General features: G+C 46.3%; 1 protein-coding gene across 6 annotated transcripts in view; it reads right to left on the reverse strand.

The window, feature by feature from the left end:
* The window catches only part of C9H1orf112 (chromosome 9 C1orf112 homolog), a 605884-nt gene that overhangs the window by 491864 nt on the left and 91600 nt on the right, over positions 1-22420 (reverse strand). For all 6 annotated transcript variants that reach the window (XR_005774249.1, XM_040407709.1, XM_040407710.1 and 3 more), the window contains 2 exons: positions 13507-13645; positions 9842-9922 (listed from right to left, as the gene is read on the reverse strand). Coding sequence is in view for 5 of the 6 variants with exons in the window: in XM_040407709.1 (XP_040263643.1) it covers positions 9842-9922; positions 13507-13645 (220 nt within the window). In the remaining variant the exon portion in view is untranslated. The remainder of the gene's footprint in view (positions 1-9841; positions 9923-13506; positions 13646-22420) is intronic.

Here is a 22420-nt window from a genome sequence, read left to right on the forward strand (position 1 = left end):
TTCTTGTTGGAGCAGGCGGTCGAACATTAGGAGTGTTGAATTCCAATGTGTCGGGCTGTCGCAAATCAAGCGCCTCACTGGCATGTTGTTTTTCCACTGAATATCTGAAAAGTGCGGCATGGCCGTGTAGGAACGCCTGAAATGGCCACACACCTTACTGGCCTGCTTGAGGACGTCCTGTAAGCCTGGGTACTTATGCACAAAGCGTTGTACGATCAGATTACACACATGTGCCATGCACGGCACATGTGTCAACTTGCCCAAATTAAATGCTGTCCACAAGTTTGTTGATCGCGCTGCCTTTCTGAGTGCAAAAGTTCCAATCCCAGACCCTCTTTTTTCTCCAATGCTCAGGTTGTTTTCACTTTGTAGCCACACAAACGGTTACCAGAGGCTAGGTGCACTCACGTACACCTGCACCCTAGAGGGAAGTATTTGTACAAATAGTGAAGTTCCAACAGGTATTTATCGCAATCAGCAGGTTTTATTCTACTTACAAAAAGGTCTAAAATCTCAGTCATAAAAACAAGTCTTTTTCATCACAGATCCACCCGACCCAGGTTTCGCCAGCCCAGCTTCGTCAGGGGCGATGATGTCTTGCCCCACAGGTGCAGTATTTATTGAGCCACAACCCCTTTTAAGGGCCGCCCACTAATATACATATTTCTATGTTATTTTCTCCTTTTAGATGTTCACATAATGTAATAACTGACAACAGGCTTCAAAGCCTTAGACCACCTTCACACTTGCGTTCAGAGCGGATCCGTCTGGTGTCTGCACAGACGGATCCGCTCCTATAATGCAGACGATGGGATCCGTTCAGAACGGATCAGTCTGCATTATATTTCTGAAAAAATTCTAAGTGTAAAAGTTAGACGGACCCGTCCAGACCCCGCACCGAAAGTCAATGGGGGACGGATCCGTCCGAAATCGCACCATATTGTGTCAACCTCAAACGAACCCTTCCCCACCGACCCACACCGCAAGTCCGGACGGATCCGCCTAGCTCCGCACGGCCAGGCGGACACCCGAACGCTGCAAGCTGCGCTCGGGTGTCTGCCTGCCGAGCGGATCGGGGGCCAAACGGTGCCAAACTGAGGCACTCTGAGCGGATCCGCATCCACTCAGAATGCATTGAGGCTGTACGGGGCCGCTTGTGAGAGCCTTCAAACGGAACCCACAAGCGGAACCCTGAACGCAAGTGTGAAAGTAGCCTTATCCGGCCCGAAACATACTGATATGAAATAACAAAATAACATAAATAAACATAAATGAACAGAGCATACAATACAAAACAACTCCCTCCCTCCATTCTCATTCATAAATACGGGATTGTCGACACCCGAATCGCATGATTCCCCTTGAGCCAATGACAGCCCACCACAATAGCTTCATTCATAGTCGAGCATCCAAGGACAGCTGCAACACACCACCTGATAACATAACACTACAAGGAAGGAATTCCACTATCCTGCATGGATCCACCACAGTAGCGGCACTCTCCCCTGGCTCCCTCTTTACTCTACTAGACACGGTTTTAGATCGAACTCCACATTGAGCCCTGCTGGTTTTAAGGTCCCCAATCTATATATCCAACTGACCTCCTTCCAATTTATACTGGCGACAGGATCACCTCCCCTCCAGTTCCTCTCAACCTTATCCAGACCACTAAACCTCAAGCCCGCCGAATTCTTACCATGCGCCAGCTTGAAGTGCAGTGGAACACTGTGGTCCTCCTTACCTTTCCTAACATTCCCTATGTGCTCCTGCAGTTGGGTCTTCAATTTACGAAGGGTTCTGCCCACATACTGGAGCCCACAAGGGCACTCCAGCATGTAGACTACCCCCATGGTCTCGCATGACATCTCTCCTCTAATCATCTATGTCTGCTCTCCTCTCGACTGAATTTCCTGCTGGTTTCTTTTCTTTTTCTCCTCCTTGGTGCGGTTTCTGCAAACACTGCAGAAGCCGCACCAAGTGAACTGGTCCTTACTTGGTTTCTTATTTTTCGCCAAGCAGCTATGAACCAATGCATCTTGCAGGTTTGGTGCTCTTTTATACAGTACCTTGGGACATTCAGGAATAATCTGCCCCAACACTGGGTCATTTTTTAGGATAAACCAGTTCTTCTGCAAGGAGTTCTTCAGTGGTCCTATCTGTGTGTTGTATTGGGTAAGGAAGGAAAACTTGAAATAAAGCATTTTGTTTTCTCTCTCTGTATCAAACCTCTTCTGAATTATCCCACTCTGTTCCCTATAATCCTCAATTTTGGTACAGTTGCGGTGAACACGTATAAACTGTCCCTTGGGGATGTTATCTTTCCAGGGGGCATGGTGGCAACTTCGCATATCAATATACCCGTTCACAGCTGTTGGTTTGAAGTAAGTCTTTGTCTCCAGCCAACCGTCTTCTAGAAAAATGGTAAGATCTAGAAAGTTAATACTGCTGGGGCTGATTTCACATGTAAATCTAAGGTTATGTATATTTTGATTCAGGCTGTTCAGAAATTTTTCCAAACCGCAGCGTTCCCCTTTCCACATAATCAGGCAATCGTCGATAAAGCGTTTCCAGAATATCAACGTGCCACCTTCCTGAGTTGTTTTTAGGATGGGGTCTATTGCTATTTTTTCCCATGCAGCCATGTATAAATTGGCGAAACTTGGGGAGCATTTCGCCCCCATCGCCGTTCCGGTCCGCTGGAGATAAAAAGTGCCATCAAACCAAAAGTAATTCTTGCTGAGACAAAAATCAAGAACAATTCAAGATGAATTCCCCCTGTAACGGTGACATGCCCTCATCCTCCTCCAAATGTACCCTAATCGCTTCTAATCCCAGATCTTTGAGGATAACCGTATACAGAGGGGTTACATCTGCAGTCACCAAATGGATCAACAAACTTGTGGACATTTGGTGGATCTGCAGCGCCGATAAGTACACCAAAAATTGGAGATTGTTGTTATATTGTTTATTTGACCAAATTAAATGCTGCCAACAAATTGCTTCCGTTGTCACACACCACTTTGCCGATTTCCAGTTGGGGCGGAGTCCGCCACTGATCCACCTGTGCGTTCAGGGCGGACAGGAGTGCTGGTCCGGTGTGACTCTCTGCTTTCAGGCAAGTCAACCCCAAGACGGCGTGACACTGTTGTATCCGGGATGTGGAATAGCCACTGGGGAGCTGGGGGGGTGCAGTTGATGTGGAGCAAAACGCAGCTGCAGAAGAGGACTCAGCCGAGGAGGTTAGCGAAGAGGATGGAGTAGGAGGAGTAGAGGAGGTGGCAGCAGGCCTGCTTGCAAGTCGCGGCGGTGTCACCAACTCCTCTGCAGAGCCACGCATTCCATGCTTGGCAGCCGTCAGCAGGTTTTCCCAATGCGCAGTGTACGTGATATACCTGCCCTGACCGTGCTTTGCAGACCAGGTATCAGTGGTCAGATGGACCCTTGCCCCAACACTGTGTGCCAGACATGCCATGACTTCATTTTCCACAATAGAGTACAGGTTGGGGATTGCCTTTTGTGAAAAGAAATTTCGGCCGGGTACCTTCCACTGCGGTATCCCAATAGCTACAAATTTTTTGAAGGCCTCAGACTCCACCAGCTTGTATGGTAAAAGCTGGCGGGCTAAGAGTTCGACAAGCCAGCTGTCAGACGCCGGGCAAGGGGGTGACTCTGACATTGGCTTCTTACGCTCAAACATTTCCTTGACAGACACCTGACTGTGGGCAGATGAGCAGGAACTGCTCAAGGCAAGAGGCGGACAGGCGGGTGGCTGAGAGGGGGCAAGGAGGACAGCAGTGGTTGACGAGGCTAAAGATGCTGGACCAGGAGGAGGATGGTGGCTTTGAGTTTGTGTGCTGCTTGTACTCATCATCATGTGTTGATCCCATAGGCGTTTGTGATGTGAGATCATGTGCCTTCGCAAAGCAGTTGTACCTAGGTGGGTGTTGGACTTCCCACGACTCAGTTTCTTTTGGCACAGGTTGCAAATGGCATCACTGTTATCAGAGGCAGACACACAAAATAAATGCCACACTGCTGAGCTTTGCAATGATGGCATTCTGGTGGTGGCAACAGCATGCGTTGATTGGCGTGCTGTCTGGCTAACCCCAGGTGCAGATACATGCTGTCTGACTGTGCCACTAGCTCCTTGCGACGACCTCCCCCTGCTTCCAACTCGTCTCCTCCTCCTCTCTGTCTCCCCATCTGAACTTTCCCCCTGTTGTTCTTCTCTTCGAGCGGGCACCCACGTGACATCCACGGACACATTGTCATCATCAACCGCTTCACTTGTATCTGACAACTGAGCAAAAGAAGCAGCAGCAGGTACATCATCATCATCACACCGTACGTCCATGTGTGTAATGCTGCCTGACTGAGACATATCCCTATTATCTACATCCTCTGGCAATAATGGTTGCGCATCACTAATTTCTTCCAACTGATGTGTAAATAACTCCTCTGACAGATCAAGTGAAGCAGCTGTGGTGCTAGTGTTGGTGGTGGCGGGAGGTGGGCGAGTGGTAACTTGAGAGGTGCCCGAAGCCGAGCTGGAGGAGGATGGTGCGTCAAGGTCCCGAGCGGAAGCTGTAGAAGATTGGGTGTCCTGTGTTAGCCAGTCAACTATGTCCTCAGAACTTTTCGAGTTCAGGGTACGTGGCCTCTGAACACTGGGCATTATTCTAGGGCCTGTGGGGTGGCCTGCCTCTGCCTGTCATTTTTTTTTAGATTAGTTGTACTATGCGTGCAAGCTACTGTAACACCAGATATGAGTGGTGGCACTGTGCACTTGCAGTAGTTGGCACAGTACACGCTGACGCTGTAGGCCTGACACACACACTTACTTGCAGTAGTTGGCACAGTACACGCTGACGCTGTAGGCCTGACACACACACTTGCAGGCAACTAACTGCAATTATATTACAGTCAAAATTGTTCTTTTTTTTTTTATGTAATCTACTGTGACACCAGATATGAGTGGTGTCATTGTTCACTGGCAGTAGTTGGCAAACACGCTTGCAGGCAACTAACTGCAATTATATTACAGTCAAAATTATATATATATATATATATTTTTAAATGTAATCTAATGTGACCAGATATGAGTGGCACTGTGCACTGGCAGTAGTTGGCACAATACACGCTGACGCTCTAGGCCTGACACACACTTGCCGGCAACTAACTGCAATTATATTACAGTCAAAATTGTAGTTTTAAAAAAAAAAATGTAATCTACTATGACACCAGATATGAGTGGAACTCGTGGCACTGTGCATTGGCAGTAGTTGGCACAGTACACGCTGACGCTGTAGGCCTGACACACACGCTTACAGGCAACTAACTGCAATTATATTACAGTCAAATATTTATTTTTAAATGCAAGCAACTGTGATACCAGATATGAGTGGTGGCACTGGGCAAATGGGCACAGTATACGCTGTGGGCCTGACACACGCTGGCAGGCAACTGCAATTAGATTACAGAGGGAAAAAGAAAAAAAAGCAGACTGATGTACTAGCCCTAAAAAGTGCTTTTTGGGGTGCTGTCAGGACGCTGTCCTTACAGCAGAGATCAGATGAGTCTTTCAGGACTGGAGTGGACACTGAATACACTGGCCTAACTATAGATTTCCCTATTAAATCAGCAGCAGCTGCACTGTCCCTCCTCTCACTAAACTACAGCTTCCAAATGAATCCAAGATGGATGCTGTCCTTGCTTTTTGCTAGGTGGTGGGAGGGTCTGGTTGGGAGGGTATGCTGCTGATTGGCTGGAATGTGTCTGCTGACTGTGAGGTACAGGGTCAAAGTTTGCTCAATGATGACAAATAGGGGGCGGCCGAACATCACATATGTTCGCCTGCCGCAGCGAATGCGAACAAGCGATGTTCGCCGGCGAATAGTTCGGGACATCTCTAAGCAGCAGCAGGGTGAGAACGCTGAAAGTGCGCACAGACGGCCCGCACTTTCTGCTGCAGCTCTGACATATCGGGGTATTTTTTCAGGAACCTCTGCACCAAGTTTAGGACATGCGCCAGGCAAGGGATGTGCATCAAACCTGCTAGGCCTAAAGCTGCTGTCGTTTCCCCCTGGCTGTGCTAAAGTTGGTGGTGCAGGTGTTACGCTGACCGGATGAGGAAACGGTAGAGGAGAAAGCGGAGTAGAAGGAGGAGGCAACAGGAAGCAACGAGAAACGTCCAGCAATCCTCGATGGCGGAAGGACATGCGCCAAACCATTTTCTGCCTCAGGCCCAGCTGCCACTGCATTTACCCAGTGTTCAGTTAGGGAGATATAATGTCCCTGCCCGTGCTTACTGGTCCACGTATCAGTGGTTATGTGGACCTTCGTTTAAAATGGAGCAAAATAACAAAATATTTTATTAGTGCTACTAATGGAAAGGGGTGAAACCTATATGGTATTAATAAGACTAAACCATCTATCCAACTTGATGTGTTCTCATATATTGATAATGACACTACCTAAAATGATATATAGGAGGCCTATTAAAATAACATGCAGGGATAGATGGACTGATATAACTAAAACCCAGCACTAATGATCGGGTATGGTAATCCGAACAGGCAAGGTGCTGCCTACACGATTGGTATGTGCTGGTAGGAATAAATGCTAAAATGTGGTGTATCCTTTGGGAAATATATCATATTGCAATATCCCAAGCCAGTAAGGAAAATAACACACGCAGCAAACAAATAAGCTAAACAGTGACAAGCATATCACTGAACAATAGCGACTAGTGAGAGGAGCGGCTGTGCACTATGCCGACTCACAAACACTAACCACAATGTAGGCGAGTAAACCACACAGACCAATACTGGTGCTGGTACATGTGCGCTCCAACAGCCAGCAGGTCTGTTCACACTGAGCTACGGCTCTACGCGTTTCTGTGCAGCTGGTTCATGCACTTCATCAGGAGCCACGTAGCTACTACACCTAGACTGCCTACAGCCGATATCATAAGCTTGAAAATCGGCTTGCTACATAGGATTTTTATTAGATAGCACCGAATCCTAGTGTGGGAGACGGTGTGCTGCTTGTTGCATACATAGTCTCGGCTCTGTAATGGCCGCGTAGCGGCCAGGCAGACGCCGTGATTTAAAGGGCAAACACCACGCCCCCATGAACACACCTCCTGCCGGCAGCCAATCCACCAGATGAAACATTCATACTGGGCTGGTCCACTGACGGCAATGGAGGAATAGGGATGTGTTACGGAGGTCAGCGCACAAGCGCTGTATCATAACAAAGTGTCAGGGAAACATCAGCGGCCTATTAGATGACAGACAGCAATCCTCAAAAGAGCAAAATCGGAGAAATTGTAAGTAAGCAAATAGCATCAAAACTACAGTGGTCCAAAAGAAGTGACATTACTAAAAATGTATGATGTATAGACAATGTTTGTACAGACAAAAATATGTAAATGCGGACCTGATAAAATACCAGTATATGCAAATGAGTAGCTATTCATGCATATGGAGCAATAAAATCTTATCACTCTGTGGTCATAGCAAAAAACATGACCTCATATCTCACAAGTACATGTCATCTAGTACACAACACATGTGAAGAGAAAAAAAACAAAAAAAAACTACATATGATGTAATCAAATAAAAAGGGACATAGGAAATGGCATCATTGAGACCATTAGGCTTGATGGTCCCCAGCCTAAAAATCCATTGTGCCTCCTTTTGTAGGAGGATGCGATCAAGATCACCTCCTCGTGGTGTCCTCTTCACAATGTCAATGCCCTGAAATTTAATGACGGAAGCATTACCACTGTGGCATTCAACCACATGGCGGGCGATCGGTGTATCTTGGCATTTGTTAATATCAGATACATGTTCCCCTATGCGCCGTCTTAGCTCACGTATCGTTTTGCCGACGTATTTCAGGCTGCATATACATGTCATTAAATAGACCACGCCAGTCGATTTGCAGTTCACAAACGGTCTAATAAAAAATGTTCTGTCAGATGAATAGCCGGTGAAAGATTTGTTCCTATTGATATAGCCACAGAACTTGCAGGAGCCACACGGAAAAGTTCCTGAAACAGGATTATGTAACCAGGTATGTTGTTTAGGGCTCTGGTACATACTGTGAACTAAAATGTCGCGCAAGTTCTGGCTACGACGGAAGGTAATCGCTGGTTTATCCAGGATAAGATGACCAATATCCGTATCCGATCTGAGAATATCCCAATATTCTGATAGTACATGACGTACTTGGTCATGTGCACTGACAAATGTACCAATGATGCGCACACTCTCCATCCCTTGTGAATTTAATTTGGGAGATAGTAGCGAATCTCTGATCAGACTCAAAGAATGTTGACGTGTACCCATTATACCTTGCTCTTCATTTTGGTATTTATTCGTTATGTGGACCTTGCCACAGATGGTGTTGTGCAGAGCACACCTGATTTTGTTCGCCACTTGGTTGTGCAGGGCAGGGATGGCCCGCCTGGAAAAGTAGTGGCGGCTGGGAACCATGTACTGTGGGACAGCCACCGCCATAAGGCTTTTAAAAGTCTCTGTCTCCACCAGACGGAATGACAGCATTTCAAAGGCCAGGAATTTTGAAATGCTGGCATTCAGAGCCAGGGATCGTGGGTGGCTAGGGGGTACTTCTATCTCTACAGTGTTTGGGGGACAACTGAACACTTTCATGGGACAGTGTGGAGATGCTCAGCGACACTGCTGGGGGCGTTGCTGTCACATCCTCTGTTTGCCGGCAGAAAGGCGGCCCTGTTGCTCGAGGGGGAAGGGGGAAGGCTGAAACCACAGCAGAAGAGGGAGCAGGGGGAGCCTCAGATCTTTCATGGTTTTTCAGGTGTGTACTCCAATGCAGCTGGTGCTTTACATTTAGATGCCTGGTCATGCAGGTGGTATTCAGGTTTAGAACATTTATGCCTCGCTTCAGGCTCTGACTGCACACCGTGCAAAGAACTCACATCTTGTCGTCAGCACATTGTCTGAAAACTGCCAGACCAGAGAACTCTTTGGAGCTGGGTTTGGTGTGCTCAGTCCCTGGGCGCGGTGGGCAGTAGCAGGCATACTGGTTTGGGGCCGGACGCTCTGCTTTTGCACCCTGCTCCCTCTTTTGCTGTGCGACTGGCGCTGCGTGACCACCAGCTCTTCCTCCGAACTGCACACGTCACTCTCATGACCTTGATTACATTTGGGGTTTAGGACTTCATCATCCTCCACATCATCTTCCACCCACTCCTTGCCGTTCTGCACACTGCAGAAAGCCACAGCAGTTGGCATCTGTGTTTCGTCATCGTTATTAGAGACGTGCTGCGGTGGTCTTCCCACATCCACATCCTCAAACATAAGGAGTTGGGCATAAACACTAAAGGAAAAAGCGCTGGCCTCTCTGGTGGCCAGGATCATGGTAGTGCACATAGGCTGGTGCTTTTTTCTATAGTGAGCAAGCATGGCCACCACTGATTGATTGCAGGACACAAGCAGTATATAATTCGATGGAAAAATGAATCCAGCCAGCAAAGGAGGCAATATGGACAATCAAAATACATTAGTAAGTGACTTGTATTAGTTTCCTCGACATAATAAATGCAATTTGCTGAAATGACAACCCCTTTAAGTCAGACACTTATTCCTATACTGCACTGTTGAAGATGGGCATCAAGGAGCTCAATAAGCCTATACAAAATTGTGTTACTAGTACAACCAGCCCAGGTTAACGGAACCAACTCTGGTTCCTTTTCCTTTTTTTTTTTGTATTTGTGAGAATGATTCCCTATCAAATGCCACTGTGCTTGTTTTCTCTCTATTTTTTCTTATCTAGGCATAGCCTATAAGTAACTTACCTTGATGTAATGCACAAGGGAATTGGCAAAGAATCGACACAGCTTAACAGTTTTCTGGAATAATCTTTGGTCAGTATTTTCCTAGGCAAAACAAAAAAGGCATTGTGTGAGCTAAGTTAGGGTCTATACTCTATACACACTAACATTTGCATGCAGCCTTTACAACAACACTTGACGTTGTATGGTTCCTCTGTAACGTACCAGTGTTTCCTAGAAGCAAGTAAAATTGCATTCAATAGAGGGGGAAAACCATGCTTTCTCATGGATTAAAAAAATATTTAGTGTAAATTCAGAGGAACATATAGATACAGTCTAAGCCAACATGGGCTTGTGTTAAAGGGAACCTGTCACCATGAATATACAATTTAATCTACAGGTAGCATATTATAGAGTAGGAGGTGATGAGCAGATTAGTATATAGTTTTATAGGAAAAAATTCAGTATGTCATTTATACACTTAAATTCCTGCTCATTCTAAGCTTTTAAGTCAAGGAAATGGTCCCATCAGTGACTGTCAGCCTTCCTTCTATGACTGTGAATACAGAGTCCGTCCCCGATGCCATCATCTTCTTGACTTCAAAGCCCAAAATGAGCAGGAATTTAAATGCATGAAATATAGGTTATCCTGAATCTTTTTCTCCAAAACTAAATACTAATCTGCTTAGCTCCTCCTACTCTATAACATGCTGCCTGTAGTTCAAACCAAAGTTCCCTTTAGGAAATTGTGCCACACAGATCTGTAAAATGGAGGATTAAGTCCAAACCCTGCTAGAATACCATATTGCCTCCAATAATGGAAATTAAATAGGTGTAAATTTATAAAAATGTCCTTAAGGCCCCATTCACACGTCCGTAATTTCGTTCTGCATTTTACAGAACAGAATTGCAGACCCATTCATTTCTATGGGGCAGATACGGAATTTGCGGACCCGCTCCTCACCTACATCGCGATCCTCTTCATCCTGTCGGCTGTGCTGTGAACTGGCGCGCACAGCGTGAGGTCACAGAACGCCCTCACGCTGTGTGCAGCCTTCCCAGCCGACAGCCGAGGACCAGGAAGCGGTGAGTACAGAGCCTTCATCGCTTCCTGGTCCAACAGTACTAATGAGCGCTTCCATAATGGAAGCGCTCATTAGTATTCGCCCCATAAGACGCAGGGGCATTTCTCCCCCACACTTTTTTTTTGGGGGGGGTGCGTCTTATGGGGCGAAAAATACGGTAAATTAGAGAATATCACACCACATCACAACTGTAATTTATTAAGGGAAAATGCAAATGTGATCGCACACTACATCCAGCACTCTGCCCTCCATGCTGGATGAGACATTGGTTTATATTTTGGCCAAAGCATAGTAAGCCACTCACCGCGTCAAGGCTGTCTCATGAGTGGTCCCTAACTCTTGTTCCTACCTGTTCATGGGCCATGACAGCCACATAAAATCCAGGGAATGCAGGTCAGCATGCAAGCCAAGTACACTTTGCTTGTAACCCCGTCCGGTGCCATTACAGCTTTCATCGGATCCAGGGATGCAAGTACCAACATGCATGCTGAACCTACCATATACTTCTCCTGGAGCCAGATGGCTAATGGTAGGTTCTATACAAGCAGACTCAGTTTTATACTGACTTTAAAACCAGCCTCAAGGACAGATTAACTGGTCAGGTGTGCAATGACTCCAAGGAGATCGCCACGCCTCCAATATATACTACAAAGAAAAAAATAAGGGGTTGGGTCAGCACAACCTGCTGCAGGTGCACATCACTATGGCGAAATACATATACAAACGGAAAATGCAAATGTGATCGCACACTACATCCAGCACTCTGCCCTCCATGCTGGATGAGACATTGGTTTATATTTTGGCCAAAGCATAGTAAGCCACTCACCGCGTCAAGGCTGTCTCATGAGTGGTCCCTAACTCTTGTTCCTACCTGTTCATGGGCCATGACAGCCACATAAAATCCAGGGAATGCAGGTCAGCATGCAAGCCAAGTACACTTTGCTTGTAACCCCGTCCGGTGCCATTACAGCTTTCATCGGATCCAGGGATGCAAGTACCAACATGCATGCTGAACCCACCATATACTTCTCCTGGAGCCAGATGGCTAATGGTAGGTTCTATACAAGCAGACTCAGTTTTATACTGACTTTAAAACCAGCCTCAAGGACAGATTAACTGGTCAGGTGTGCAATGACTCCAAGGAGATCGCCACGCCTCCAATATATACTACAAAGAAAAAAATAAGGGGTTGGGTCAGCACAACCTGCTGCAGGTGCACATCACTATGGCGAAATACATATACAAACGGAAAATGCAAATGTGATCGCACACTACATCCAGCACTCTGCCCTCCATGCTGGATGAGACATTGGTTTATATTTTGGCCAAAGCATAGTAAGCCACTCACCGCGTCAAGGCTGTCTCATGAGTGGTCCCTAACTCTTGTTCCTACCTGTTCATGGGCCATGACAGCCACATAAAATCCAGGGAATGCAGGTCAGCATGCAAGCCAAGTACACCATAGTGATGTGCACCTGCAGCAGGTTGTGCTGACCCAACCCCTTATTTTTTTCTTTGTAGTATATATTGGAGGCGTGGCGATCTCCTTGGAGTCATTGCACACCTGACCAGTTAATCTGTCCTTGAGGCTGGTTTTAAAGTCAGTATAAAACTGAGTCTGCTTGTATAGAACCTACCATTAGCCATCTGGCTCCAGGAGAAGTATATGGTAGGTTCAGCATGCATGTTGGTACTTGCATCCCTGGATCCGATGAAAGCTGTAATGGCACCGGACGGGGTTACAAGCAAAGTGTACTTGGCTTGCATGCTGACCTGCATTCCCTGGATTTTATGTGGCTGTCATGGCCCATGAACAGGTAGGAACAAGAGTTAGGGACCACTCATGAGACAGCCTTGACGCGGTGAGTGGCTTACTATGCTTTGGCCAAAATATAAACCAATGTCTCATCCAGCATGGAGGGCAGAGTGCTGGATGTAGTGTGCGATCACATTTGCATTTTCCGTTTGTATATGTATTTCGCCATAGTGATGTGCACCTGCAGCAGGTTGTGCTGACCCAACCCCTTATTTTTTTCTTTGTAATTTATTAAGACCAGCGTTTTAGACGCCAGTCTTAATAACGTTATGCGCTGGATACGCCGAAGTTATGCAGAGTAAATGACTCCCAAAGATAATCAAGCGTGGTAAGGTGCATATGTATGTCTATCTCTCCATTCACTTTTATGGGTCAGCTGGGTACAGCACTCAACATACCTTTGAGGCCAGAACACTACAGTATGTCAGCGCTACACACTTGTCAAGATGTCAAAGATGACTAAATAGTGGCCATGAACAGCTGGCAATTAGACAGTTAAGTAATCTTTATAATGTTATTTTACTAAGCTCGGAGAACCCCTTTAATAATCATCTGACGATGTCATATCAGTGCACTTCATCCACATTTTTCTGATGACATTTCGGTCCACCGTAGAACTTCATCATGTTGTTTCTCGGAAGACATATGCAAATCAGTCCAGAAAGCAAGGATCTATTATAAGTGGGAGTAAGCAACATAATGGCTGACGAACAAGTACCTGAAAGTACATTGTGTATTCTGATTACACAGAATTATCCTGACTGAAAAAAGTCAAACTTATTTTTTACCTGTGTTCCTGCATGTTTCATTTGCTCTGCCAGATGTAAGCATGACTGGAATGACAGCAGAATGTCATCACACAAGGATCTTATAATGTCATCGTGATGCAGCTGACCTTTTACCAACGTGTGATGTTTGAGGGTCTGTCTAATAAATTAGAATAGATATAGCTGTTATGCATGTTTTTCAACAATACACTGGGCTGGGGGGAATTTCTCATGAGGGGAATATTTAAAGTCAGTTTTAGCGTTCGTACTTTGCATCAAATGCATCAACTGTTGCATACTGTATGTTAAAGAGGACCTTTCACCGATTATTACACTATGAACTAACTATACAGACATGTAGAGCGGCGCCCGGGGATCTCACTGCACTTACTATTATCCCTGGGCGCAGCTCCGTTCTCCCGCTATGCCCTCTGGTATCTCCGCTCACTAAGTTATGGTAGGCGGAGATTTCAGTCACTAAGTTATGGTAGGCGGAGTAAGCCCTTGTTCTGCCGTAGCGCTGGCCAATCGCAGCGCAGAGCTTACAGCCTGGGAGAAAATAACTTCCCAGGCTGTGAGCTCTGCGCTGCGATTGGCCAGCACTAGAGAAGAACAAGGGCAGACTCCGCCTACCATAACTTAGTGACTGAAATCTCCGCCTACCATAACTTAGTGAGCGGAGATACCGGAGGGCATATCAGGAGAACGGAGCGGCGCCCAGGGATAATAGTAAGTGCAGTGAGATCCCCGGGCGCCGCTCTCCATGTCTGTATAGTTAGTTCACAATGTCACAATAGGTGAAAAGTCCTCTTTAAATTGGCACATCATTAAACCTAATGGCAGGTTTACACAGCCAGAGGAGCAAACAATTATCGATAAGGAAGCATTTCTTCCAAAAAACAGGCTGCTTGGTCAAGATAGCTGAAGAGCTGCATTTACATGCAGTGATCACCTCCACTCTATGAGAATGAGAGATTGCAGTAGCTTATACAGCTGCATTGTTTCTGGGAAACAGTGCTGTTTAGACCGCACGATCTGCTGCCAAGAAACAATCATTTACTTGCCTGCACAAATGACCGTTTCACTCGTTCATCAGGTGATTAGCTGCCACTTTAGACAGGCACATTGTCAATAATGAACATTCGTAGGAAAGTTTGTCCCTGATAATCTGCCCGACAATCAGGCCATTTAAACCGAGCATAACAGTTTTGTCTAGAAATTATAGTTTTTTTTGTTTTTTTTATGCCAAGAACCCCCTACCCCCACAACTGGCAACAGGCTTTTTTTTTTTATGTCTCATTAACATAACGAATCATACCCACTTTCCCAGCCATTTTTCAAAACTGGAGTGAGTGGTGTAGAAATACATAAAGTTACAACATTTTGGCGCATGTCAGCATGAAAAGTCGCAAAGCCCTACTTTTTTTTAAATTTTAGAATCCAGAAGAAGTACAGGGTGCAATAAATTTCCCCATTTGTATACAAAATAACACAAAATGAAGAATTTAAAGGGTTTTAATATAAGGCTGGATGCAAACTGCTATTAAACCTGTGTCAAAATGTGCAGTTACTCCATTACATACTGTACCAGGGTGGCAAACTACAGGGAGATATGCAGCACCATAACCAGATGTCTCTCTTCTGACCTGACATCACACTTGTGCAGAAAAATAAAAATCCATAATATATTAACATATAAAGATCTTTAAGATGGTTGTACCATGACAACAACTTATCCCTTATCCATGGTATACAGCTTTTATGTGGCTCTCTCTGGTAGCCCCAGAGTGGAATCGAGCAGCAGACACACTTGCATGACTGCAGCTCAATTCAAACAGGGGACACTGACCCTGATCCTAGTGAAAGCCAGATCCCCTCCAATCAGACACTTATTCCCTATCCTGTGGATTGGGATAAGTTGTAGTTGGACAACCCCTTTAACCCTTTCTACCACTGCCATACATGTACAGCACTGGAGCCATGTGCAAACATTGTGCCTGCTCGGCCGTGCAGCGGGCGCCATGGCCGGCAGGTCTCTGCTGTTTCAAACAAAGACTTAAGATGCAGTAATCAAGTGTGATCACGGCATCTAAAGGCTCAAAAAAAACAAAGCGTGCGCTGCCGGTCTTCTTACCGGTATCAATGAAGCAACAAAACCATAAAAATAAAAAAAAGTACAAAAAATAAATAAAATAAAAAGTAAAAAAATATATAAAAAAAGTAAAAATTTAAAATCACCCCCCTTCCGTACAATAATAAAAAAAAAATATAAAAAAAAAAAGGGTAAACACCATGGGCATCACCAAGTCATAAAAAGCCAGTATTAAAATCTAAAAAATTTTTTTTTCCAGTACCGCGAATGGCTTCTCTTACTCACAAAAAATGCAATAAAATGGGATCAAAACAATTCACACAAAATGGTATTAATAAAAGCTACAGATGGGAGCCTAGCCGGGACTGCAGATGGCTGTGTGAGACCTCGGCTCCTCCGCACTCAAGCAATTTAAACCACTTAAACAGCGGTGACCCACTTCAAAATGGTCAAATATGGGAGAGATAGGAGCTCTGACGCTCCAGATACGCCGAGAACCTAAAAGAGCCAGCAAGCAATGCAGCGCTTTCTCAAGAAAAAAGCGCTCCTCTCACCAGGCGCAGGCCCTAAGATGGCGGCGGCAGCTACATGCGCTGAGGAAGGAGAGGACTCTGATGCAGACAGCTGTCAGGGAGACACAGTGGAATCCAGAGACTCATCACCCGTCTCGAAATAATTCCTCAAAAAGGTACTGGGGCAAGCGCTAGAAAAGGCTATAAAGCCAGTACTGGTGGAACTTTGTCCTCAGAGATAATTAGATTGCTCCTCAGGTTGCCTCCGGGACAGAGAGGAGGAGACCATGATGCATTGTGGGGATATGTTGTATCTGTCCTATGTCACAGTCTTCATTCTGGTCCTCTGGGGGCGTGAACGATTGGTTGCTGTAGTTACATTGTATGTGTTGTAAATTACTGATTAGTTGTATTTCAAACCCCTGTGGGCAGTACTATGTTTGTGGTTTATGAATAAAAGAGGCTGTACTTGAAGTACAGTCAGACCACTGCTTGACCCTCAACACGGAGCCTTGTCTCGTTATTGGGGGGATTCACTGTATGCTGTTAGAAGACCGATTGCCAGGAGTGTAAGCTGATTCCTGTTCGTCTGCTAGCAGCTATTCGTGAGGTTCCAGTTTGGAGTGCTATTTTGTATCCAGTTCGGGAGTTTGGTGTATCCTGCAGTAGCTGTGCCTGTCTCTCAGAAAGGGGCTTATCGCCTAAACGGATTTTAACCCCTTGTCTGCTGAAACGGTCCGTTACAAAGACGATTACTGAAATGATCTCAGCAGGACCTTTAAAGACAGCAATGAAATGCAGTGGAAAGTTTTTTTTGGGATTAAGTTAATTTTCATGGCAAAGAAGGACTATGCAATTCATCTGATCACTCTACATAACATTCTGGAGTATATGCAAATTGCGATTATAAAAACTTAAGCAGCAACTTTTCCAATTTCCAATATTTATGTAATTCTCAAAACTTTTGGCCACGACTGTATGACTACTAGGACACCCACCAATCATGAGAAGGAGAGCCCCATATTCCCAAAAATGAATGGAGCGGCAGGTCAAGAATGAGCACTGCCACTCCATTAATTCTCTATGGAACTGTCGGAGACAGCAGAATACACACTTAATGAAAAACTAACATTCTCATGCTTTTTGTAATTTACTATACACTTTGATCTAAGGAGGCAACTCCTAGTATTCCGAAACGTGATCCTCTTTTATTGATAGAATCCAATATCGACACAAGAAGTGTCAGGTTATTATTGTAGGGTAGTCTCACATCTGAGCACCCAGCTCTCCATCTTTTCTGGTATCTGTTTAACATGGCTAATACGGTACAGGTGGTTTCAAACACCTAAATACATGATACCCCTATGATGCCACTATAACTGCACTGCTGCAGCCGTACGTGATCAAATGTGTGAGACACTGTATTGGCACCATTGGGGATATAGGCAGTCCCTTTTTATCCTGAATAAAACAAGATGGGGGATTCCCCTTGCGGTTACCATAATTCTTTCCTAACCAGGGATTGCAGCATGGTGCCGAGTTATAGGGTGGAGCGCTCGGCCAACCCTACACGCCCCCTGGGTGTTGATGGGCAGTTATACGACTTGACACGCACGGCCTCCTCATATCCATGACCTGGAACGCACGGCCATCTTGTAAATGGGCGTGCGTTCCCCTGGCAAGTCGTCACCTGTATAGTCCTGTAGATGCGAATGCATCCCAGGACCTTTAGAGCCCTGCTAATCTCGACGCTGCTAGCCACCTTGAGATACCTGCAGTCCTGAACAGCGGTGAGGGGCGGTGTCAGTACTGGGCCGCTGTGGAACGCACGGCCATTTTGACACGCCCGCTGCGACCCAGCACGCGCGCTTCCTGATGACGTGCATGACCGTCCCCAGACTCACTATTAGACCTGGATGGAACGCACGGCCATCTTGTTGGTAGGCGTGCGTTCCAGGTAATAAGGCATATACTGACATCTCTCTTTCCATGGGCTTAGTTTCTATGCCCAAATATATATACCTTGACCCTAACAACCATTGATGCATTTGTTAGCCATATGAGTTAAATATATCACATTACTCGATCTTATGATGACGGGTCGATTGACAGCAGGTTGGGCTGGGTCACATGGTAGGCTCTACAGCTCAGGATTGGCCAACAGCATCAGGGACCGCCCCACATTGGGTTTAAAAGGAATTGTGTGTGAATGAACTAATTGGAGCCACATCTTTTTTGCCCCCTGGAGCCCCTCAAGCCAGACACCCGAGGTCTGTAAGTAGGAATTGGAAGATCTTCGCCAGATAAGTATCACACTGGTCGTCTTCTATTTAAGCCAATGGGCTACACGTATATTGTGTCACCCCTCACTGACTAGTGCTGGCTTGGGGGTTCTCCAGTTTTTGTTTTGTATTTGTTTTTGTATTTGGTGTATATCTGTGACACACACTTATATACTTGTGTTCCCTGACGAACCTTAGAATTATAAGGGGAAACGTGTTGAGACAAGTGATGTGATATCAAGTTTGTATGTGTATATGTGTATTTCATCTAGTAATCAATGTATACAAGGACCCAGGCATACATATGGGTTAATATACCTTTAGCAAGGGCGTTATAAGGCATCCAGGTGCATCTCTGGGCTGAGGATAGTCTGAGGGAAACCTTAGGGACAGACACTAGAAACCCATACGTGTTGACCCTATCTCCTTCCGTCAGCATTGGGCTACTTTCACACTAGCGTTCGGGGTTCCGCTTATGAGCTCCGTTTGAGCTCTCACAAGCGGCCCCGAACGCATCCGTACGGCCCCAATGCATTCTGAGTGGATGCGGATCGCCTCAGAATGTATCAGTCTGGCAGCGTTCAGCCTCCGCTCAGCAGGCGGACACCCGAACGCAGCTTGCAGCGTTTTCGTGTCCGCCTGGCCATGCGGAGCCAAACGGATCCGTCCAGACTTACAATGAAAGTCAATGGGGACGGATCGGTTTGTCTTGGCTCCGCTTTGACACGGATCCGTTAGAAACCGTTCACATCCCTGCGCATGCCCAGTAACTTCCTGTCCCTCCCCCTCATCGTCGGCCATTTTGGATTGTCGACTTGGTGAGACTGGTAAGTGAAGTTTTGTGTGTTTGTCTATCTTTCTTTTTTTCTATCTATCTATTTCTAGGGGGGGGGGGGCTGCTGGCACTTGGGAAGGGGTGTGTGTGTCTGGAACAGTGGGGGCTGCTGGCACTGGTGGGGGCTGCCTTTATGGGGGGCTTCTGGCACTGGGGGGGCTGATGGCACTGCGGGGGGGCTGGAACTAAGGGGCCTGCTGGCACTGTGATTATGTTTGTGGCTGGAACTGTGCGGTGCTTCTGGGACTGGCGGGGTTTATGTGGCTGGAACTGTGGTTGTGGTTGCTGCTGGCACTGCGGGGGTGTGAGTGGCTCGAATTGGGGGGTCTGCTGGCACTACGGGCGGTGTTTGTGTCAGGAACTGCGCATGCAGTGCTTCTGGCACTGCAGGGGTGTTTGTGGCTGGAACTGTGCAGTGCTTCTGGCACTGGCGGGGGTTATGTGGCTGGAACTGTGGTTGCTGCTGGCACTGCGGGGGTGTGTGTGGCTGGAATTGGGGGGTCTGCTGGCACTGCAGGGGTGTTTGTGGCTGGAACTGTGCGGTGCTTCCGGCACTGCGGGGGTATGTGTAGCTGGAACTGTGGGGGCTGCTGGCATTGGGGGGGCTGAGGGCACTGTGGGAAGGTTGTTTGGAACTGGGGGGCTGATGTCACTGTGGGTGGCTGCTGGCACTATGGGGGGGCTGCTGGCACTATGCGGGGCTGCTGTTTCTGGGGGTGTTTATGGCACTCGGGGGGATTATGGCTCCTGTCGGATAAATTTTTTTAATCATTTTATTATTAGGGTCGTTCAAAACAAGAATCATTTGAAATAGAAAGTTCTGCGGTGGGCAAGCACCAATCGATATTTTAAAAAGTAAGTATTATAAAAAAATAAATGTTGATATATGTGGAAATAGTGCTCTAAACAAGTTCGTTTAACGTTATCTGCATTTTGTCTGGTATTCTGTTGCGTACAGATGTCATCAAAGAAGCAAACCATCGATTGGAAAAACCCACCCAGAAGGCGCATTATGGGACCACTCCGACCGCCACCACACTGATCATCATCATACCCAGCGGCTCTGGAGGGACATCTGTGCGGAAGTTTTTGAGACCTGGGGGGATCTAAATGCGGCGGCTCAGGAAAAATATGGTAAGTAAAGCAATATGTATTTTAATACATTAATATTGTTCTTTACCTTTCATCATGCTGATTGAATTTTTTATGTTTTTTTTCTATAGTCAAACAGGTTACAACGCGTTGGCGATCTATCCGGGACCGCTTCAGGAGGGATTATAACAAGGAGGTTCAGGCCCCGGGTGTCTCCGGAGGAACCTCAGGGACCCCATACATCCATACAGCGGCCCTGGGGTTCCTACGAAGGGCGATGGCACCAAGAAGGTAAATATTTTTAACAACTGTTAAACATTTTTTTGTAAAGGGGCTGTCTGAGACAGCGGAGTGTTTGGCTCCCCTGTTTTGGCCAGTCCCCTACAGTCAGAGGGACAAATGTTCTCTCCGTCTGAGTATAAGGGGCTGTCTGAGACAGCAGAGTGTTTGGCTCCCCTGTTTTGGCCAGTCCCCTATGGTATACGGTAGACATAGCATGAAACATGGAGCCCTGGTGAGCGGGCAGAGATCCGGTAGGCCAAATCGAGCTGATTATGCAAACCTTGTAGAGGTCGTTTCCGACGCTCTAGAAGGTTTTGCCCAACATCAGATGGAGTTTGGTGCTGACTTGATTCGCCGCTGGGAGGGGGCGGAGTCGGCGTTTCAACGCAGCCCAAACTACCATTATGGGCTAAGCATGATCAGTTTGATGGACTCAATGACGCCCGAGCAGTTACATGAGTTCAAGATCATGCTAGAGAACAGGTCATGGGAAATTATGCACCACCCCCACCCCCATCCCACTCCAGTGGCCAGTACCGCCAACCTTTCCCTTCCCACCCCCCGGAATATGTGTTACCTTCTCTTTCTTATTCTTCTCCTGCTCAATATTTTCCTCCTACTTCTTTTCAAACTCCCTCCACCTCTACACATGCTCGGGTCCCCTCCTCCTCAGACCCTTCCTTTCTCCACACCACACAATTACGCCCTGCATCCTTTCCTGTGGCCCATAGTTTCACCTCGGTAGATCGCCAGGACAGGGGGGGCTACCATCACCAGCCCCAGACCATCTAGTCCATGACAGTCCACCTCCCCTCACCATTTTCAACAATTATATATTTTTTTAGTTTTTTTATTTTAGTTTTTATTGTTAAAAAAATAAAACTTTATTTATACTTTGCTATACAAACTGTGTCTGTCTTTTTATTGTCCTGTACAGGGTAACCTTGGCACTACAGCTGTGTTAAAATAAAAACTACCCTAGTCTCACTACTGTCCGTTTATTATAACAACCTTGGTAGTTTTTATATCAAAACAGCATTAGTGCCAATGTTGTAATTAACATGACCATCAATATTGAGCTATCTTTTGGCTCTTTATTGATCGTAGACCCTATGATTGGCACATGAACAAGCAAATGCTTGTTCATTGTTCAATCTTGTGCCCTTTCATATGAGCCCTTGTGGGAGTCACGGTCCATCAGCATCATCAGGAATTTATTAATAAATTGTAATTTTACCGTTTAATGATTTCCCGATGACGCTCTAATATAACTAGTGTGATTACCACAAGGGACACGCAAGGGACATACAGTTTTTAAAAGGGGTATTCACATAGACAATGGGGGGATTTCGCTTGAATATGCCCCCATTGTCTAAAAGGTGTGGGTAACATTGGTAGGACCCGCACCTATATCGAGAACGGAGTGGGGAGTACTGTGGCTGGAGGACAACAAATTTCCCGTGGTACGTCCACCACCAAGCGCTAATCCCCGACTCTCCCATAGAAATGAATGGAGGGCGGCGGCGCAGTGCGACCTCATCCACTTTCTTGGCTCCGTTCTCAATATATGTGAGGGTACCAGCAGTGGGACCCGCACCTATAAGACAATGTGGGCATATCAGTGGTATGCCCCCATTGTATGAGATCAGAAAACCCCTTTAAAGCCTCTTGCACACGACTGTATGCCCCAAGAGACATATGGTCCCTGAGCGGGCCATATGTCCCGTAGTAGCATTGATCGTGCGCACAAGAGTACACAGCATCATAGTGTACAATGATTCTGTGCAAGTTGAGCTGCCCGCGGGGATATTGTCTTGCACTAATAGATCATATGAGTGCG

This window comes from Bufo bufo, chromosome 9, assembly GCF_905171765.1.
Source record: "Bufo bufo chromosome 9, aBufBuf1.1, whole genome shotgun sequence".
Lineage (NCBI taxonomy): Eukaryota > Metazoa > Chordata > Amphibia > Anura > Bufonidae > Bufo > Bufo bufo.